Source organism: Micromys minutus (assembly GCF_963924665.1).
Source record: "Micromys minutus genome assembly, chromosome: 7".
Taxonomy (NCBI): Eukaryota; Metazoa; Chordata; class Mammalia; order Rodentia; family Muridae; genus Micromys; species Micromys minutus.
Genome location: NC_137976.1, coordinates 56,333,644 through 56,356,088, shown reverse-complemented (window position 1 = coordinate 56,356,088; position 22,445 = coordinate 56,333,644). Strand labels below are relative to the sequence as shown.

General features: G+C 39.0%; 2 protein-coding genes across 6 annotated transcripts in view; both read left to right on the top strand.

Annotated features, from left to right (window-relative positions):
- IQCB1 (IQ motif containing B1) overlaps window positions 1-12,377 on the top strand; it is a 51,362-nt gene extending 38,985 nt beyond the window's left edge. For both annotated transcript variants that reach the window (XM_080919399.1, XM_080919400.1), the window contains 2 exons: window positions 11,204-11,360; window positions 11,961-12,377. In XM_080919399.1, the coding sequence (XP_080775525.1) occupies window positions 11,204-11,360; window positions 11,961-12,190 (387 nt within the window). In that variant the 3' untranslated portion in view covers window positions 12,191-12,377. The remainder of the gene's footprint in view (window positions 1-11,203; window positions 11,361-11,960) is intronic.
- Window positions 12,378-17,029: 4,652 nt separating this feature from the next.
- Window positions 17,030-22,445, top strand: part of GOLGB1 (golgin B1) — a 57,338-nt gene continuing 51,922 nt past the window's right edge. For 2 of the 4 annotated variants that reach the window (XM_080919285.1, XM_080919288.1), the window contains exon 1: window positions 17,030-17,140. The gene's annotated coding sequence lies outside the window, so the exon portion shown is untranslated. Of the gene's footprint in view, window positions 17,141-17,309; window positions 17,321-22,445 lie in introns of those variants that run through there. The other 2 variants (XM_080919286.1, XM_080919287.1) reach the window with 2 other exon arrangements.

The following is a 22,445-nucleotide window of genomic DNA, read 5'->3' as shown; positions in this document are numbered from 1 at the left end:
ACCCTCCATCTGTAAAACGCAACAATGTTTTAAGCCAAACATTTAAAAATATCTTAGTTCCTTCTATGATTTAACCAGTGTGAGGTTATGCAAAAGGTTTAAGAATTTGATAACCTAGAATTAGTAGGGGTCTTTGTTTTGGGAAAATGGAAAGAGAACAGGAAGCCGGGGTCTAGAGATTCTTTAAATGGAATCTGTTAGAATCCTCAAACATAAATCTGAAACTTCAAATGTTTGAGTATAATTTAATAGTAGTCTAAATATAAATCTGTCTTCTCAACACACACCAAAAGGTAAATTGACTGTCTTGAGCATACATCTTAAATGTGATTGAAAAAATTATCTCTGAAATTTATAAAAAAACTTCAATATGTGAAGCTTTAATGTCAATACATATTGAATAAGTATGTTCTACCAAAAAAATCTAAGACTTCAAACAAAAAGTTAATAAAGTTATTTCAGACAACTGGTATTTCTCAATATCTTAAATATGAAAGCAAAACCATTTTTCCCCCGGTGGCTACCTATTTATCACTCAATAACCTTTTACTGACAAAGTCTTAAAACAAACAATTGGTAATTGAGACTCAGTATACTTAGGCTGTATAATGAGATTGTATACTCAGCAGTATAGGTAAGAGAAGAAACAAAATTCAGCAGAGTTAAGGCAAACTATAGTAAAGATCAAACCTTGGGAATGTAAAATGCAAACTTTTTTTTTTAATAAAACAGTTAACAGTTGATCTATAAGTCAAATACAATCCATATGGCTTTGTAAAGCAGATGTGTTTTACATACTCATAGCCTCCACTCAAATCAGGTCAATTTTACTACACTTTAGCAGATTACACTTTAACGTTTTTTTTTTTAACTTTATTTTAAAAAACAAAGATAAATGTACAGATTTTTAAGCATTTTTGCATAAAATATACAAATACATTTTTTAAGGTTGTAATTAAGTATTTGTGGGTACATATACATACACATATGTATATATGTAACAATAATATAGGAAAAGAGGTTATTAATTTAAGAATATAGGAGAGAAACTGTGAGGGGCTGTAGGATGGAAAAGGGGATGTGATACAGTTCTATTTTAATTAAAATATATTCTTTTTCATTTTTTCTTGATCTTCACACAGTCTGTGGGTTGTTTCTGGGGTGTTCAGAGGTTTCTGGGGTTAGTATCCCATTATCAGTGACTGCATATTATGTCTGTTCTTTTGGGACTGGGTTATCTCACTCAGGATGATATTCTCTAGATGCATCCATTTTCTTGAGAATTTCGTTAGGCCATTGTTTCTGATAGCTGAGTAGTACTCCATGTGTAAATGTATCACAATTTTTGTATCCATTCATCTACTGAAGGACATCTGGGTTCTTTCCAGCTTCTGGCTATTATAAATAGGGCTGCTATGAACATTGTGGTGCATGTGTCTTTGTTGTGTATTAAAGTGTCTCTGGGGTATATGCCCAGAAGTGGAATAGCTGGGTCTTCAGGTAGTACTATATCCAATTTTCTGAGGTATCGCCAGACAGATTTCCAGAGTGGTTGTATTAGCTTGCAACCCCACCAACAGTGGAGAAGTGTTCCTCTTTCTCCGCAGCCTCGCCAGCATCTGCTGTCATCTGAGTTTTGGATCTTGGCCAATCTGACTGGTGTGAGGTGGAATCTTAGGGTTGTTTTGATTTGCATTTCCCTGATGGCTAAGGATGTCGAGCACTTCCTCAGATGTTTCTCGGCCATTCGGTGTTCCTCAACTGAAAATGATTTGTTTAGCTCTGTACCCCATTTTTTAATAGGGTTATTTGATTCTCTGGTGTCTAGCTTTTTGAGTTCCTTGTATACCTTGGATATTAGGCCTCTATCTGATGTGGTGTTGGTAAAGATCTTTTCCCATTCTGTTGGTTGCCGTTTTGTTTTCTTGACGATGTCCTTAGCCTTACAGAAACTTTGCAATCTCATTAAGTCCCATTTGTTAATCTTTGACCTTAGAGCTTGAGCCATTGGTGTTTTGTTCAGGAAATTTTCTCCTGTGCCTATGTGTTCTAAGGTTTTCCCTACTTTCTCATCTAATAGTTTCAGTGTATCTGGTTTAATGTGGAGATCTTTAATCCACTTACACTTGAGCTTTGTACAAGGAGATAAGAACGGGTCTATTTTCATTCTTTTGCATGTTGAGTGCCAGTTGGACCAGCACCATTTGTTGAATAGGCTGTCCTTTTTCCATTGAATGTTTACTGCTCCTTTGTCAAAAATCAGGTGACCATATACATGAGGGCTCATTTCTGGATCTTCTATTCTATTCCATTGATCCACTTGCCTATTTCTGTACCAGTACCATGCAGTTTTCAGCACAATTGCCTTGTAATATAGCTTGAGGTCAGGGATAGTGATTCCCGCAGATGTTTTTTTGTTGTTGAGGATGGATTTTGCTATTCTAGGTCTTTTGTTATTCCATATGAAATTGCACATTGATCTTTCCAATTCCATGAAGAACTGGGTTGGAATTTTGATGGGGATTGCATTGAATCTGTAGATTGCTTTTGGTAGGATGGCCATTTTTAAGATGTTGATCTTTCCAATCCATGAGCATGGGAGATCTTTCCATTTTCTGAGATCTTCCTCGATTTCCTTCTTTAGAGGTTTGAAGTTCTTGTCATACAGGTCCTTCACTTGCTTATAATAGTGGGAGACTTTAATACCCCACTCTCACCAATGGACAGATCAGGGAAACAGAAACTGAACAAGGACACTGCAAAACTAGCAGAGACTTTGAACCAACTAGAATTAATAGATATATACAGAACATACTATCCTAAAGTAAAAGAATACACCTTCTTCTCACCACCCCATGGCACCTTCTCGAAAATTGACCACATAATTGGACACAGAATGAGCCTTCATCGATATAAGAAGATTGAAATACTCCCATGCATCCTCTCAGATCACCATGGTCTACGGCTGGTCTTTAACAAAAACAAAGACAACAAAATGCCCACATACACATGGAAACTAAACAACGCTCTGTTAAAGGATAGCAGGGTCAAAGAAGAAATAAAGAAAGAAATTAAGGACTTTCTAGAATTCAACGAAAACGATAACACAACATACCCAAACCTATGGGATGCAATGAAAGCAGTATTGAGAGGAAAACTCATAGCCCTAAGTGCTTCCAAAAAGAAACTGGAGAGAGCTCACATCAGCAACCTGACAGCACAGCTAAAAGCCCTAGAACAAAAGGAAGCAGATATACCCAAAAAGAGTAGACGGCAAGAAATAATCAAAATTATGGCAGAAATAGACCAAATAGAAACAAAAAGAACCATTGAAAAAATCAACAAAACAAAGAGTTGGTTCTTTGAGAAAATCAACAAGATTGATAAACCCCTAGCCAGACTAACTAAAGGGCAAAGAGAGAGTATCCAAATTAACAAAATCAGAAAGGAAAGTGGTGACATAACAACTGAAACTAAGGAAATTCAAGAAATCATCAGATCCTACTACAAAAACTTATACTCCACAAAATTGGAAAATCTGGAGGAAATGGACGAATTCCTAGACAGATACAAGGTCCCAAAGTTTAACCAGGCTTTTGCTGACTGCTTCTATTTCTTTAGGTGTTATGGGATTATTTAGCTGGTTTACCTGGTCCTTGTTTAACTTTGGTATCGTGTATCTGTCTAGGAATTCATCCATTCCCTCCAGATTTTCTAGCTTTGTTGAATATAGGCTTTTGTAGTAGGATCTGATGATTTCTTGAATTTCCTCAGTTTCAGTTGTTTCTCCACTTTCCTATCTGATTTTGTTAATTTGGATACTCTGCCCTCTATTTAGTCTGGCTAAGGGTTTATCAATCTTGTTAATTTTCTCAAAGAACCAGCTCTTGGTTTTGTTGATTCTTTCAATGTTTCTTTTTGTTTCTATTTGGTTTATTTCTGCCCTAAGTGGATTATTTCTTGCCATCTATTCCTCTTGGTTATATTTGCTTCCTTTTGTTCTAGAGCTTTCAATTGTACTGTCAAGTTGCTAGTGTATGCTCTCTCCAGTTTCTTTTTGGAAGCACTCAGAGCTATGAGTTTTCCTCTCAGTACTGCTTACATTGCATCCCATAGGTGTGGGTATGTCGTGTTTTCATTTTCATTGAATTCTAGAAAATCCCTAATTTCTTTCTTTATTTCTTCTTTGACCTTGCTATTGTTTAATAGAGCATTGTTTAGTTTCCATATATATATGGGCTTTTTTGTTGTCTTTGTTGTTATTAAAGACCAGCCTTAGACCATGGTGATCTGGGAGGATGCATGGGAGTATTTCAATCTTCTTGTATTGATTGAGGCTCATTCTGTGTCCAATTATGTGGTCAATTTTCGAGAAGGTGCCGTGAGGTCCTGAGAAGAAGGTGTATTCTTTAGTTTTAGGATGATATGTTCTATAGATATCTATTAATTCCAGTTGGTTCATAGTCTCTGTTAGTTTTACAGTGTCCTTGTTCAGTTTCTGTTTCCATGATCTGTCCATTGGTGACAGTGGAGTATTAAAGTTTCCCACAATTATTGTGTGGGGTAAAATGTATTTTTTAAGCTTTAGTAGGGTTTCTTTTATGAATATGGGTGCTTTTGTATTTGGAGCATATATGTTAAGGATTGAGAGTTCCTCCTGACAGATTTCTCCTGTAATGAGTAAAGAGTGTCCTTTTTTTAACATTTTTGATAACTGTTGGTTGAAAATATACTTCATTCGATATTAGAATGGCCACTCAAGATTGCTTCTTGGGGCCATTTGTTTGGAAGGTTTTTTCCCAACCGTTTATTTTGAGATAGTGTCTGTATTTGTCTCTGAGTTTCCTGTATGCAGCAAAATGCTGGGTTTTGTTTATGTATCCAGTCTTATAGCCTATATCTTTTTATTGGGGAGTTGAGTCCATTTATGTTAGTAGATATCAAGGAATAGTTGTTGCTGTTTCCTGCTATTGTTGCATTGGTAGGTTGAATTGTGCCTATGTGTCTTTCTTCTTTTGGTTTTCTTCCTTAGGAATTTTCTTGTTTTTATTATGAGGTGCTTCCCCTCATTGTATTGGGTTTTCCTCCTATAATTTGTTGTAGTGCTGGGTTTGTGGTCATATATTGCGTGAATTTAGTTTTGTCTTGGAATATCTTCATCTCGCCATCTATGGTGATTGATAGTTTTGCTGGGTATAGCAGCTTGGGCTGGCACTTGTGCTCTCTCAGGGTCTGCATGATGTCTGTCCAGGCTCTTCTAGCTTTCATAGTCTCTGTTGAGAAATTGGGTGTGATTCTGATTGGTCTGCCTTTATATGTTACATGACCTTTTTCCCTTACTGCTTTTAGTATTCCTTCTTTTCTTTGAGCACTTGGTGTTTTGACTATTGTGTGTCGGGAGGAATTTCTTTTCTGGTCCAACCTATTTGGGGTTCTGTAAGCTTCTTTTATGCTCGTGGTCATCTGATTTTTAAGGGTAGGGAAGTTTTCTTCCAGGATTTTGTTGAAGATATTTACTGTACCTCTTAGTTGATATTCTTCGCCCTCTTCTATTCTTATTATCCTTAGGTTTTGTCTACTCATTGTGTCTGAATCTCCTGGACATTTTGGGTTAGGATCTTTTTGGTTTTTGCATCTTCTCTGACTGTTTTGTCTGTGTTTTCAATGTTGTCTTTGGCTCTCGAGATTTTCTCTTCCATCTCTTGTAGTCTGTTGGAAATGCTTGCATCTGTGACTCCTGATTTCTTTTTTAGGTGTTCTACCTCTAGGGTTGTCTCTTTTAGTGTTTTCTTTATTATGTCTATTTCCTTTTTAAATTCCTTTTTCCATTCCTTCATCTCTTTGGTTCTGTTTTCTTCTAGTTCTTTGAGTGTTTTTCTTGTTTCTTCTTTAAAAGCTTCTAATTCTTTATGCTTTTCCTCCTGTTCTTGTTTAAGGATCTCTATCATCGTTTTGAGGTAGGATTTCGTGTCTGAATCTTCTTTTTCTGGAGTGTTTGGCATTCCGCTCTTTGTTGTGATGGGAGAGCTGGGTTCTAGTGTTGCCAGGTTGTCTTGGTTTCCCTGGGGTACATTCTTTCGCTTTCCTCTTGCCATCTTGTTGTCAGTGATTGGTTCTCGCCTTTCCCTTGTACCTGGCCTGTGTCCCTGGATCTCCACTGTTCCTGGTGGTGGATGTTCCAAGTGCCTGTTGAGCACCCCAGAAGCCGTTGGCTAGGAACAGAGGGCCTGATGCCACCGGGTTCCTGGGTCCCTGGATCACGCTGGGCGTGCAGGCACACACTTTCCTCGTGCTCCGCTGAGGTCTCTCTGTCCCCTGACTAGGCAGAATCCCTTCTCAACTGGTTCTCACCAGTCCTGTGTTGTCTGGGTCTCCGCCTTTCCTGGTGGGGATGTTCTGAGTGCCTGTTGTCAAAAACCAGGTTTTTAGAGTAAAGTTAAAACTAAAATCTGGGCAGAAAAGATAGCTTAGCAGTTATGAATATTTTCTGCTCTAGTAGAGGATCCATATTCATTCAGTTCCCAGCACCAACATCAGATGATTGCAGCCTCCTGTAAGTGTATAAGAGGCCTCTAGTGGCCTCTGTGCACAATGTACACATGGTGCACATGGAAACAGATTCAGTACATGCACATACATAAAATAACTTAAAAGGCTTGGTTATATTTTGTTTCCCCCTTTAAGAAGGACTGAAGCATCCACATTTTGTTTATCCTTCTTGAGCTTCATGTGGTCTGTGAATTTTATCTTGAGTAATCCGAGCTTTTGGGCTAATATTCACTTATCAGTGAGTGCATACCATGTGTGTTTTGTGACTGGGTTACCTCACTCAGAATAATATTTTTCTAGTTTCATCCATTTGCCTAAGAGTTTCATAAAGTCATTGTTTTAAATAGCAGAGTAGTACTCCATTGTATATATATACCACAATTTCTGTGTCCATTCTTCTGTTGAAGGACATCTGGGTTCTTTCTAGCTTCTGGCTATTATAAATAAGGCTGTTATGAACATTGTTGATTATGTGTCCTTGTTAGATGTTGGAGCTACTTTTGGGTATATGCCCAGGAGGGGTATAGCTGGGTCCTCAGTTTAGTACTATGTCCAATTTTCTGAGGAATTGCCACACTGATTTCCAGAGTGGTTGTACCAGTTTACAATCCCACCAACAGTGGAGGAGTGTTCCTCTTTCTCCACATCCTTACCAGCATCTGCTGTCCCCTGAGTTTTTGATCTTAGCCATTCTGACTCATGTGAGGTGGAATCTTAGGGTTGTTTTGATTTGCATTTCCCTGATGACTAGGCATGTTGAACATTTCTTTATGTGCTTCTCGGCCATTCAATATTCCTCAGTTGAGAAGTCTCTGTGTAGATCTATACCCCATTTTTTAATAGGATTATTTGATTCTTTAGAGTCTAACTTCATGAGTTCTTTGTATATATTGGATACTAGCCCTCTATCAGATGTAGGATTGGTAAAGATCTTTTCCCAATCTGTTGGCTGCCATTTTTTCCTAATGACAGTGTCCTTTGCATTACAGAAGCTTTGCAATTTTATGAGGTCACATTTGTCAATTTTTGATTTTAGAGCATAAGCCATTGGTGTTCTATTCAGGAAAATTTCCCCTTTGCCCATGTGTTGAAGCCTTTCCACACTTTCTCCTCTATTAGTTTTAGTGTACCTGGTTTTATGTGGAGGCCCTTGATCCACTTGGACTTGAGCTTTGTACAAGGAGATAAGAATGGATTGATTTTGTGCTGACCTTGAGTTGAACCAGTACCATATGTTGAAGAGTCTGTCCTTTTTTCCACTGGATGGTTTTAACTCCTTTGACAATGATCAAGTGACCATAGGTGTGTGGGTTCATTTCTGGGTCTTCAGTTCTATTCTGTTGATCTACCTTTCTGTCTTGGTATCAATACTATACAGTTTTTCTCACAATTGTTCTGTAATACAGCTTGATGTTAGGGATGGTGATTACACCAGAAATTCTTTTATTGTTGAGAATAGTTTTTCATGTCATAGGTTTTTTGCTTTTTTTTTTGTTTTGTTTTTGTTTTGTTATTCTAAATGATTTAGCAAATTGCTCTTTTTGTCTCTGTGAAGAATTGACTTGGAATTTTAATGGGGATTGCATTTGGCAAGATGGCCATTTTTACCATATTAATCCTGGCAATCCATGAGCATCTTTCCATCTTCTGAGATCTTCTTTCATTTCTTTCTCTAGAGACTTGAAGTTCTTGTCATACAGATCTTTCCCTTGCATGGTTAGAGTTACACCAAGGTATTTTATATTATTTGTGACTATTGTTAAGGGTGTCATTTTCTTAATTTCTTTCTTAGCCTCTTTATTCTTTGAGTAGAGGAAGGCTACTGATTTCTTTGAGGTAATTTTATATCCAGCCACTTTGAGGAAGTTATCAGGTTTAGGAGTTCTCTGATAGAATTTTTGGGGTCACTTATGTATACTATTATATCATCAAATAGTGATATTTTGACTTCTTCCTTTCCAATTTGTATGCCTTTGACCTCCTTTTGTTGTCTAATTGCTCTGGCCAGAACTTCCAGTACTATATTGAATAGGTAGGGGGAGAGTGGGCAGCCTTGTCTACTCCCTGATTTTAGTGTGATTGCTTCAGGTTTCTCACCATTTAATTTGATGTTGGCTACTGGTTTGCTGTATATTGCTTTTACTATGTTTAGGTATGGGCCTTGAATTCCTGATTTTTTCCAAGACTTACCATGAAGGGGTTTTGAAGTTTGTCAAATACTTTCTCAGCATCTAATGAGACGATTATGTGTTTTTTTTCCTTTGAGTTTGTTTATATAGTGGATTATGTTGATGGATTTCTGTATATTGAACTATCCCTGCATCCCTGAGATGAAGCCTACTTGATCATGATGTATGGTCGTTTTGATGTGTTCTTGGATTTGGTTTGAGAGAAATTTATTGAGTATTTTTGCATCAATATTTACAAGGGAAATTGGTCTGAAGTTTTCTTTCTTTGTTGGGTCTTTGTGTAGTTTAGGTATAAAAATAAATCTTTTTTAGAAATGTGAATGAACTTCTGCTGGGCATATTCCACAGGCAGAGATAGGTAGATCTCTGTGAGGTTAAGGCCTAACTAAGCTGTATAATAAGACACTATCTAAAGAAATACTAATATTTTAGATACCAGTTCATTGTTGATGAATTGCATATTTTATTACTTCAACAATAGTATTCAAAGATTTTATTTCTGCTTGGTTTTTGTTGTTTGTTTTGTTTTGGAGAGGTATGTTTGCCCTTGGTGTTTGTCTTATGAAGTACAAACTGGTACAGAGCTCATTCTGTAAGCTTTGAGGGTGACCTTAAACTTCTGTTCCTTCTGCTTTCACCTCCCAAGTGCTGTGATAACCAGCATCCACTGCTGTACTGTCCTGTTTTATGTCGTGTTAGAGATTAAACCTGGAGCCTCTCTGCATGTGAGGAAACACTCTACTGACAGAGCTTTGTCTTCAGCCAATGTTCACTTTAAATATACCTAGTAAATATGATGTGTTAGCTCATTGTGTTCTGGATTTGCATTTCCATTATAATAAAATATTTTCAGTGCATTCCCACGTATTTATTTACCATTTGCAGAAACATATATATGACTTTTGCCCATTTTCAAATCACGTGGCATTTTTGTTGATGAGCTGATTGAGTTCTCTGTATTCTATTCCTTATCTGATAAATGATTTTATTCTATGGCCTGCCCTTTAACTGTGTCCTTTGATACACACACACACACACACACACACACACACACAACCCTTTAGTTTTATGAATTTCACTTTGCCCTTTTTAATTCTAATTCTTTTCTAGTTTTTGACCTCTTTTCTTTCACAGGTACTAAAATTCCTTTAATCAAGTGATATGGTTTTTTTATATATATATAAGCTCTGCATATCCTTGTGCATACTCTACTTCTAGGTTACTTATATTCTCTAATCAAAGTAAAGACTGTGTTTGAGTGTATATTTTATAAGAAATTTGTGCATGTATGAATTTAGTATATATGTGGTATTTTCTAATGCTTTGGTTCTTCAGTTAAATATGAGTGTAGATCTCATAAATATGAGTGTAAGTTTAATGAATAATACCACAGTTTGTCATTTTTTACTATTCATTGGTCAGGTCTGTGGCTGAAAGGTAAGTTATCAACTGGAATGAGACTACATTAGTATCTGAAAAAGCTTGGTGTCAGAAATTTTATTAGTTTTAAGGCTAAGATTATTTCATTTTTATCCAGATTAGTCACTAACATCACCCTTAAATTATTTGAGTAGTCTCAAGAATAGGGACTTTTAGCTAATTTTTGTCTCTAATTCTGTGAAACCAGAACCAGTTATAACATTGTGGTAAAGATGCATTTGGCGTAGGAATGGGATAAGAAATACCAATATTTCAAACGACCCAAACAAAAGGAGTTTGCTTCTCTTCTCTTCTGTAGTGGTAACTATAGTAAACCATTTATACTTTCATTGTGGTCTACTAATTTACTCTCATTACTTACCAAATCTTTGAAGAAATGTTGTGTGGACGCGTACCAAAAAGTAAATGAAGGCCTAGAGATAGCTCAGTGCTTTAAAGTACTTGTTCTTGCAAAGGTTGTGGATTCAGTTCCTACACCAATGTAGTAAATCACAACTATCTGTAACGTTTTAAGGTATCTTTTAGCCCCTTCTTAGGACATAAGATACACATGTGGTGCACATTCATACATGCAGGTAAAACTCATACAAAACAAAATCTAAAAATTTCTTAAAAGAAACTTGCCCATCTTCATCATTATATCAAGTTATGGTGTGAGAAGTTGTTATTGTTTAAATTCTGCTTGGTTGGTTTAATGGATTCATTTTGTTTCTTTTGTGGGTTTGTTTGCATGCTTGTTCCTTTGTCTTTTAGGTTTTTTGAGATAAGGTGTCACTATATAGCCCAATTGATCCTGAATTTGTGGTTGTCCCACTTCTGCTTCTGTGTTGAGATTAGCGGCATAAATACTCACACCTAAAGCTATTTTTAAAGATAATATTTGCAATAGAGTACAAGTTAGATAAGAGCTGTAAGATTCTTTTGAGAAAATGGGAGATTATTAAAATTTCTAGCTCTGCTGTAGTGGGTAGGTAAAGCATGTATTGTAATGTGTCTTTAGCACGTTTTCTGTCGTGTTTTCTCAGGGCTCTCAGATGTCAGATGTGGCCAGCAGAGAGCTCCATGCACAAGCACAAGAACGACTTCAGCACTATTTTATGGGAAGAGCCATAGAAGAACGAGCCCAGCAACACAGAGAAGCTTTGATGGCTCAGATCAGCACCAATATTGAACAGTTGATGAGTATGCTCTACATCCATCTTTGTTTCATAAATGGAATACTCATTGCAAGAAATGTGGCATCCAAAATCTTTAGAAGAAGGGTACCACAAATTGTCTTTATTCCAGTTCTCAGGAACTCTTACATCATCCCAGTTTTCAACTGTATACATTCTGTTTGTTTGTTATAAATTCAAATATTTCAACACCATCAAAATTACTAAGATGTTGTGCTTTTCTACACACATTCGGCCCACACCTTTAAAAAAATTTTTTTTTTGTATTTTAGAATTAGATACTGACAGTAGTTACAGTACACTAAACTTGTCAAACATAACTTTTAATGACCTTTTTTTAACTGAAGTTACTCTCTTAAAGCTATCTAACATAATTTATCATTTTTCTTGTCTTTTAAGGCTGGAAGTTGCCAGGAATTGGGGTTGTTACTGTTACCCACATCTGTAACTTTTCACTAGACACCTACCTTCATAGTTAGCAGTGGCAGTGTGCTCAGGTTAGGACCCTGTCCTGTCCAGACTATAGCTAGGCTCCAGCACTGCTGTTTGCAAGTTGCTGCTTGCCTGGCATACTTCCACTAACCCATTTACTTTCTGTTTGCTGCAGAGGCACCAAGTCTGAAGGAGGCAGAAGGAAAGGAACCTGAGCAATTTCTAAGTAGATCTAGGCCTGTGGCAGCCAAAGCCAAGCAGGCCCATCTTACCACCCTGAAGCACATACAAGCACCCTGGTGGAAGAAGCTTGGAGAAGAACCAGGGGATGAGATTGATGTTGCAAAGGACGAGCTTAGTATAGATTTAGGAACTTTATTTATCAGTGGAACCAAACCTCCCTAGAGAGTCACTGTGAAAGCTGGCAATCTTACCTTTTAAGAGATTGTTAGTTTTGCCTCTGGCATGCAGGAAGACTAGGGCTATGCTAGTGACTTTCCAGAGTATCTTCTTCATTCAACACTTGGAAGCAAAAAGCAGAGATTGCCTACCTCACTCTCAATTCTTCCCCCGTCTCTATACCCTGTCTCTAGTTAAAACAGATTTGTGGACTTTAATTGTGAGACAGAATTCAATGTGAAATTTTATTGTTAATATGAAATTTCTTTCGTTTCTGTTTTCTAACTACAAGTTTTGTTTTTGTTTGTAAATAAATAGTGTTTCTGAGAAAATTGTCAGGATTTCAATTTTTACATTTGTTATTCATAATTTCCATTATTTTATTAATATTGTCATTATTATTATACATGTAAAATATATGTAATAATAATTGGTTTGGGTTTTTGTTTGTTTGTTTTTGTTTTGAGATGGGTTCTCTGTACTAGAACTCTCCCTTTGTAAACCTTGAATTCCCAAAGATCCACCTGCCTCTGCCTCCCGGGTGCTGGGATTAGAAGTGTGTGCCACTACCGCCATTACCTTATGGTTTTGACCTTGAAAAAGTTTAGAAAAATAATTGGTCAATTAAATAATATTACATTAAGAAAGACAGGAGAAGAGAGAGAAACAGTTTATAGTTCATATAGTAAAAAAAAAAAAAAAAAAAAAAAAAAAAAAAAAAAAAAAAAAACTTACAGAATCTCACTCTATAGCTCTGGCCGACCTGGAATGAACTAGACTTCCCAGTTCTACTTGCTGCTTCCTCTTAGTGCTGGGGTAGAAGCATGGACCACCATGCCTGGCCACTGGTTTGTGTATTTCCTTTAAAAAATGCTGAAAGGAAAATATATTCAATTGCTGCTTCTTTGAGGTGTGTCTGTGTGTGTGTGTGTCTGTCAATGTGGGGATATTTATACAACATCAAAAGGGGTGTCTGAGCTTTGAGTTACAGGTAGCTATGAGGCACCAGACATTGGGACTAGCAACCCAATGGGTCCTCTGTAAGAGCAAGTGCTCTTAACTACTGAGCCATCTTTCCAACCCCTATACAATGCTTTTTAATAAAAAAACCTTTAATTGGCCACTTCTTTTTCTAGCTTATGAATTTTGGCATATATTATATTTGTGGTATGTATACTTTTTCATATATATAGTATGTATGTATATATATGATATAGTTACATGCAACTTACATTTGACAAATATTTAAATAGATGTTGAATTGAAAATAAAATACTATATCTGGAAGACACATTGATGAGAGGCTGAACCTACTCCATCTTAAAAGAAAAAAAAGCCTGAGAACTTGGTTGGACCCCAGCTGAACCCAAGCTTCACCCAAGTACCAGGAAAGACCATGGCTTGTCCTTGGCCAGAGTTACTCCCTATCTACTTACTAACAACTAGTGAAAGATTAGTTTGATTGTTTCAGATGCACTTTCAGACCTGTTAGTGATTGTATAAGGTTTTGCTTCAGAACACCTGTTAGCTTACAATAGACAAGTTAGATGCTTGCCAGGCTAGGCCCTCCCTCCCTCACTCCCATTTCCTATAAAACCTTGCCCTGATGAGAGTTCGGGACTACTTCAGCAAATCTGTGGGCCAGTGCTAAGTCCAAACTCGAGTTTGTAATAGAGACCCTAATGTGATTACATCAGAAACAGCTCCTTGGTGGTCTTCTGGAGTTCACAAATGCTTCATGGCACAACATTGGAAAAGTCTTGGGATGTCTGTATTTGGCCTAGGGGAGGGGGAAGTGGGTAACAGTAAATCAGAAGAGGTAGACCATTTCTTTTGTTACATTTTGATTCTTTGATAGTTCATACATGTATGCAATGCATTTTGATCATAAATACTCTTATTTTCCTCTCTGTCCCTCTAAGAAACTCTCCCAGCACTCCTGCCCCCACTTTTATGTCACTAAAAGAAAAAAAAAATCACACATTGAGTTTAATTAGTGTTGCTTTCATGTGTATAGGTGAGGGAATACCTATTGAAACATGGAGTGGTGACATTGAAAAAGAATGACTCTCCTTCCCAACAGCCATTTAACTGCCAGTAGCTACTTGGGATTGGGGCCTGATGATCCCCTTCTCCATCCATAGTGGAATATTGACAAGCTTCATCTTGTGCAACCTTATGCAAGTTTCCACAGCTACTGGTTGATTCAAGAGTGCAACAGCCATGTCATGTCCAGGGTGCAGCATTTCAAAGCACTCATCCCCTCCTCTAGTTTTTAAGGTCTTTCTGTCTCTTCTGTGATGTTCTCTCAGCCATGGAGATGGGAAGTAATGCAGATGTTCTTTTCAAGGCTGAGTTTGAAAGACCCTTATTCCCTGTCTTTTAGACTAATTACAAATTTCTGCATTTACTTTTGCTCACTGCAAAAAAGAAGCATCATTAATTGGTGGGTATACACATATTTAGAAGGAATGTGAAAACATGTCCATTCAGCAAAAAGTTCCTTCCTAGTGTCTATGACCTGCCCAGCCAAAGGCTTTTGACCAGATTTACGTACAGTACCTGATATTCCCTTTTTTAGAGCACGCCTGAAATCAAACCAGAAAGGGGTTGGTAAGCCATTATTGTATGGTAGGTCAGTACTGTAGAATGCAGGGTCTGCTCTGTGCTAAGTAAGACCAATGATAACTTCTCTCCCAGCAGCCAAACTTTCTAGCACGATGTAGGCTGGCTGGTTTCTAAGTTAGTCCTAGTTCAATTCCTCTGTCCTGTAAAGAGTGTGTATGGTCTACAACATAGATTTATCATCTAGTTCTGGTGGACAGCAAGAGCAACTGCAGTAGCTTATATTTTGGGGGTTTCTGGGCCCTTCTTGACCTATAACTCATAGGGAGATATCCCATACCTACTGTTTTGTTGAATAACCCATGGGTATGAGAACAGCATTATCTACTCATGCAAAATACCTCTGCTGAAACTCCATTTTAGAGAATCATATTTTAAAATTATCTTACAAAGTAGCGGGTGTCCATTAGGCTTTCCCATAAATCCTTAGTTTGAGTTAGCTGTTGCCCTACCCCTTCTTCATATCTCTATTCCCATACCCTTTTCCACAGACTTTTCTGACTTATTTCTCCACACAACATCTCTAACGCTGCACCTGAAACCTTTCCATCTCCAGTATTACTTCTGTACTTCAATATTACAAGTGTGTTGTAAGATAGGACACTTTTCCTCACTATCTGTTGAGAAAGTGACTGTTCTTTTTTAAAATAATTATTGTGTGAGTATGATGTGTGATTATGACTTCCACATCACACCTGGAGGTCAGAGGACAACTTCTGTTTCTTTTCTTTCACCTTCACATAGATTCCAAGGATCAAACTTGGATCATGACATTTGTATGGCAATAGGTTTACCTATGAAACCATCTCATGGGCGTGTCTCATAGTGAATTTCCCAGGAGACACCTGAGTAATGCAAACTTCTGTGGTTTTAAAATAATATCCCAATATCTTTGCATAAAATGCAATTTCATATAGGAAACATGCTGCTTGCCCATCAGTTCATACCACTATGCCACTGAAGTGTACTTATAATAAATATTTTTAAAATATCTTTTTATTTCTTAATAATATTTTAGTATGAGTACACTGTAGCTGCTTTCATACACATCAGAAGAGGGCATTGGATTATCATCAGAAAGGGGCATCGGATCCCATCGGATCACATTACAGATGATTGTGAGCCACCATATGGTTGCTGGGAATTAAACTCAGGACCTCTGGAAGAGCAGTCAGTGCTCTTAACCACTGAGCCATCTCTCCAGCCCTCAGGATTTCTTATAATAAACTAGTTATGAGACAATAAGATAAATCGAATAGTTAGGTGACAAAAGTTTTAGTAAATGAAGAATCTATAATTTTAAATGAGCAGCTAGGCGATGTCTTACTATATGACTAGTAGGTCCTCTCAAAAGGTTGTGTTCAGTAGGATGAAACTGCAAATCTAGTGGGCTAAATGCTTCCTGTAAAATGAAATTCAATAAATTCCTATTAACATTCTTATGAAAAATGTCTAAATCGTTAGGAGTTGACTAGGTTTCTGCTCTCCAGACTCCCCCTTTAGGGTGAAGGAGCACTTGAGGAGTGCTTTCTGCCTCGTGTTGGCGCTCCTCACTGACTTGTCGCAGAACTTGAGCCTTAAATTTGTTTGCTTATCCCAGCTGAAGCGCGACTTCCTTAGGGGAACTTTTCAACTCTTCACTGTAATCTCTAACCCTCGCATCCTTAGTGATGCCCTGTGACGTCAGGTGGTAGTCCGAGTTCCGTTACTAAATTGCTGTTTGTCTTTGGTTAGTCTCATTTTTTTTTCCATCAGAACGTTAAAATGCCATACTAGACCAAGTTTCAGGCTCTAGTCCCGGTTGGTACTCACATAATCCCAAAGACTAGCAGCTGGCGCCCCTAGTCCAAAATCTCCTCTCTAGCCTAGGCCATAGTCCTTAGCAGGAACAGCGCAAAATGAGAAATTAGGGGAAACCGGAACTTCCAACCCAGACAGCAAACACCTGATCTGGGTCGAATACCCACCCCTTTCGGTGTTTTCAGGACTTTTTGGATCTTCTTCCGGGTCACAACCCACCATATGGTTCCGCCCTGCGTGTCCTTCTCAGAATCCATTGGTTCTGTCTTTGAGGAAGTGGAAGGCTTTAGGACATTGGTTGGTGTCTGTCATTGTGACACAGTTAGTTACAAACAAGGCGTGCCCGATCCCCATGGTAACGCCCTGTGCGCTGCTCCGATAGGTCGAAGCCTTAATCCAGCCTTCCGTCTCCCGGCGAGTAGCTGACTCCCAGGGGCGCGTCGAAGGTGGCGCCGTGCTTGGGTTACCCGAGCTGACGTGGCTTAGATTGGGCGGGGGGCGTCCGGAGTTGTCTGGGACGGCCACCTACAGGTGAGTGGGGTCGGCAGGCTCCGCGGGGAGCTCCGCCACGGCCCTGCCGCGGGCCACGGGTCGCGGCGCTCAGCAGGCCGCCCCGCCCCTCACCTCCGGGCTCCGCCGCCGTCCCCTGCCCGCCCTAGGTGGTCGCCCGGTGCCCGCCGCCGTACTCGGCCTGGAGGACACAGACACCCGGTCAGTCTGCCGGCAGGGTCGTTCTTCCCCGGGGAGCCCCGGAGGCGGGAGACCTGGTCAGCCCTGCGTGCACGGCCCTGTGTCCGGGCGGCTCGGGGAAGCCAGCCTGGGCACCGAGCCGGGGACGCTGGAGGCAATCTGCCCAAGCCCTGTGCTCCCTCGGGCCCTGAGCAAACTTAGTGTTCCGCTGTCGCCGTTACCGCGATCGGAGGCCCACGAGGGATCCTGCTGATGGGTTGGGAACACGAGGGAGATATGATCCAGGAGGAAGGGAACCTCGAAGGGAGTTGTGGAGGAAAAAAACCTTGCTTTGGCCGTGTGGCCTGAGTTTGTTGATGCGCAGCAGGAATGCGAACAGGAGGGCGAACCCCAGGGCGTTTGGAGGAAATATTTGCCTGGTTTATTTAAAGCCCCGCAGTTGGTCTGTGAGGAGAGGTCAGTTTTGAGAGTGAAACGGATATCTAAAAGCATGGATAAACACGTTGACTTTTGGGGATAGTTGGAAGCTTCTAACACTTGAACAGATTTCCAGGTATGAGGAAGATGACTGTGGAAGAGTTAATAACAAAGTGTAGAGGCCTTTCTACAAACATGAGTTAATAAGGTTTGGATGATCGGAATGACCGTAAAGGGTCAGATTCAGGAAATGTTAGAAAAATGAGATAACTTGGAGTAGACAAAAAAATTGAAGACAACTCAAAGATTTCAGAGGTTGAAAGTATACCCAAGTGGTAGGTCTCTTGCTTCTAGGAGGCCCTGGCTTGAAGCATTGTGTTGTTGATAACGCTGCGTTTACTTCCTTGGTCCTGGTAGGACCCTTTGATGCCTTCGTCTTCACTGTGGTAGCATTTGTTTGACTACAACTAGTTTCTGAACACTTTTAATTGCATATGCTGTAGGTAAAACATCTTGAACATGTTCTTAAGTATATTAAGTAGATTTTATGTTAATTTGGATAGTGTAAGAGTAACTCTGAAAATACACCACAGATTATAAAATATACAAAAATACAAGAGAATTAAATAAAAACTAAAATAATCTGGCCCACAAGGCTCACAACAGAATTTGTAGATCACATAAAAAGTGCCTCCTTGATTTCTCAAGATGATTGTTAACATTTCAGAGGATTCCCACAATGTTTTGGGGTGGGGTTTCCATTCTACTGTAACATAGTCCTTCCTAAAAGTAATCAACATGGCTTTCCTTTTAGCTTTCTGATTGACTTTTTAAAAATTCACTTCTTTTTCCCAACACTCCAAATCATTTGGATTAAAGAGATGTTGATATTACGCTTATTTATAAAATATATCACTAACCTCTCTTGGTTACTTACTAGAAAATAAATTACTTGTGACACATTACTTACCAACTATTAGTAACAACCCAAACTGGGCTGCATAAAATCAGCTTCCCCCTTTCAGGGCTGGAAATCAAACTAAGAGCCTTATGCATGTGAAACAAATACTCTGTTACTGAGCTACATCCTCAGCCCTTAATGAAGAATACTTTATGAAGTAATGAAGAAAATGAGAAATCCTCTTATTTAGGGTGAGCTATTTGTGCTTTTTGGATTTTGTTTTCGTTCAGTAGTTTCAGGTATCCCTGGCTGTCCTGGAACTAGCTCTGCAGATTAGGCTGGCCTCAGTCTCACAGAGATACCTGTGCCTCTGCCTCCCAAGTGCTGGGATTAGACATGTATTGCCTTTAACTGGCTCAGTTATGTTATTTTGATCAGGGGAAATTAAAAACTGAAGGGTATAATGCAAAGCACAATTTTATCTACTTACCTCTGTCTCCATCTCCCACTCCAGAAATTCTGTAAATAAGTAGTCTCTAAGACACATTCTGGCTGCCACTACTACCACCCCTGCCCCCCATTGGAGTCATCTTTTTGCTACCTAATATTATACAGCAGTTCTGAGCTGAATGTCTGGATCATAAAGGGCTTAAAATAAAGCATTATGAGTGTTCATATGCTAACAGTAGAAAGTTCTGGGTTCAATTCTCACAACCACATACTAGCTCACAACCATCTCTAATGTGATCCGATGCCCTCTTCTGGCATGCAGGTGTACATGCAGAGGGAACACTCATATATGAATAAATAAAATAAAAAAGAAAGTTCAGTGCCATGAAACTTCATGCACAACTTATTAAAAATACTATGTAAAACTGCTGTCAGTCTCTGTATAAAATATATATGGAATATGAACAATTTTGTGTGTGTGTGTTTCAACTTAGTTCCTGTTCCCAACATGGCTCTTTTATATGGATATAAATACTCAAAAAAAAAAAAAAAAAAAAATCCAAAGTATTTTAAAATCTAAAACCAAGAATTTGACACAGTACATTCAATCTATATATTCAGTAAGCTCAAGTAAAAAACACTACCCCATTCTTCCAGGCAGCTGTACAGCTTTTCCTTGTAGAAATTTAAAAAAATAAAATAAAAATGCAGCAGTCCTCCCCTGATGGGTATTTGGGTTGTCTCCAGTCACGAGCAGTCAGGCACTACTGTGAGGACATCTTTGTTCCAGTGTGTGCTTATGTCTGTGTGAGCTTATATACTAAGAAAAATAAGGTCACCTACATCACTGTCATGGTGTCCTCCACTTACACTCATCCCCGTTTTCATCCTGGATGAGGAAGGTGGGTTGAGGAAGTGACTCAAAAAATGGGCTGCCTTTTGGGTGTCCCCACCAGCCAAGAAGCTTGTAGAATTGTGTGATTGGACAAATTAAATCCTCTGCATCTTAGTTTACTTGTCTTAAAGTTAGAGCTATTGATGGCATCTCCTTTTTAGTGTTTTTGAATAAAATGAATTAAGCAGTGAGGATAAATAGGACCTATGTAAAGGCCTGGAGCATTGCTTGGTAGGCAGTGGTGTGTATGTATGCTGTAGGTACCATTTACTTCTAAGTAAAAAAAAATTTTTTTTGTATTATGAGATGTTATTTTTTGCTTGTAAAGATTCTAGCCTGACCTCGAATATGGATTTTCTAGCTGTTGTGGCAACACTGTCCTATTAACTCTTTAGCCTGATTGCAGTTCACTTTGAAAATTAAGAAATTAAAACCACTGAGAGCCAATCAAAAATTCATGAGACAAACTTGAGTGGCTCAGTGACTTGTGGGCATGTGATCCCGATTTCAAAGGAAGGGATGGGAGTGCGTGCGCGGAGGAACACGCTTCTGCTGTTGGATTCTTTTCCTTCTATTCCTGTGCACACTATACTATGTTCTCTGTACTTAGGGATGTACCGTCTTTTTGTGTAATTCCTAGTGAGACACTAAACGTACCAGATACATCTTTTTAAATTAATTGTCAATAAACAGTGAAAGCTTTGAGAAAAAAAAACTTTAAAAAATTTTTGTTGTTGTTGTTGGGCTGGAGAGATGTCTCAGTGATTAAGAGCACTGACTGCACTTCCAGAGGTCCTGAGTTCAATTTCCAGCAACCACTTGGTGGCTCACAACCATCTGTAATGGGATCTGATGCCCTCTTCTGGTGTGTCTGAAGACAGTGACAGTGTGCTCACATAAAATAAATACTTTGTAAAAAGTTTTTTGTTCATATTTTATTTTAACTTTTCATTAATTCGTATGGGTGTTCCGCTTGTGTGTATGTCTGTACTCTAAGTATGTGTCTGGTGCCCCTGGAACTGGAGTTATAGATGGTCGTAAGCCACTGTGTGGGTGCTGGGAATCAAACACACATTTTCTGAAAGAGCAACCAGTGCCCTGAACCTGTGAGCCATCTCTGCAACCCTAGGCTTTTGTCTGAATTTGCAGTACTTCTTCAAATAAGTGTTGGGTTTTATGGCAGGGAAGGTGTGGCGAACATGAACTTGGAGAGTCTGTTGCTATTTGCCTGTTTTATAGAAGCTTGGCCTTCACACGGAGCTCTGTTTTAGTTTCCTGTTTAGTTGCTCTTTGTGATTCTGGCACTTTACAGAGTGACAGCAATCATATTTTCCTTGTGTGGATTTACCACAGTGTTTTCCTGTTTGGTGACCTTACAAGGATATTTGCCATAGAGAGAGATAACCATCTGCTCCATTTAGCTTCCATGCCCTTGGATTCCTAGGCTTTGAGCTATACAAAGCTCTCAGCTGTGTGAAAGATGCCTCTCATTCCTTAGTTCAGTTACAGAAGACACTCTTGGCTCGTGGACAAACATTAGTTGTTTTTAACTGGTCCTCGATAGTCTTAATCCTGAGATGAGGAAACTGACATTGACAAGGTAAAATGACTTAGGCGCATGATGTGGGGGAGCTGCTAGCAGAGAGCTGTCACTCCAGGACAGTGCTCTTCTGCCTTGCCATCCCCTTTGCATCCAACTCTACATTTTCCTCGGCCAAGCCCATCTTATCTTTTAATGACAATGTGTAAGGTGCTTCAGGTGAGTATGAATACACATGGCTGAAGCCTAACACGCTATATGTATTTCTTTTAAAATGCTATGGCTTAAAGCAGTTGAGGAATCTCGAGCCTGAAATTTCAGCATTGTTTCTCATTAATCCTATAAGCAGTGCAGGCTACCCGGAGAAGTAAGTGCGTGTGGGATGGGCAGGCCTGCAGTCCAGGGGGGTTAGGGAATCCCAGCTGAAAGTGATGGAAAGCAGCCAACTAATTAAGGGGTTATAGGTCAGGGTGTGTTTCCCTCATGAATATGCTAATTACTCTACCTCTGAATCCCAACACCATATATGGTATGGACTATACAGCTGTTTGATTGTTTAACAGTTTGTTAATTTTTCTTTAAAAAAAGAAAACAGATTAAGAAAGCCACAGTATTTTCATAAGTTACCATGACAAATATAACTTGGTTGGTCATTCTAGAAGCCCTTCCATGTTCCCTATCCCATTTTTAGGGATGAATGTCTGCTCCTTTTCCCTTATGTGTTAAGGAACATAGGTTCTGTGGCCTGTGGAGTTGGACACTGTCTAGGAAGTTCCGAGTGTCTCTCTGTCCTCTACATTTTCTGCAGGTGGTAACAGGATGGCTGTCATGCTCTGAGTTTCCATCCTTTGTCAAGACTGTAGAAGGTGGTTGTGTTCTTTCATCATGAGAGTCATAATGTCTGTCTCGCTCTGTTACCAGCTGTTGACTGACCAGTATCTAG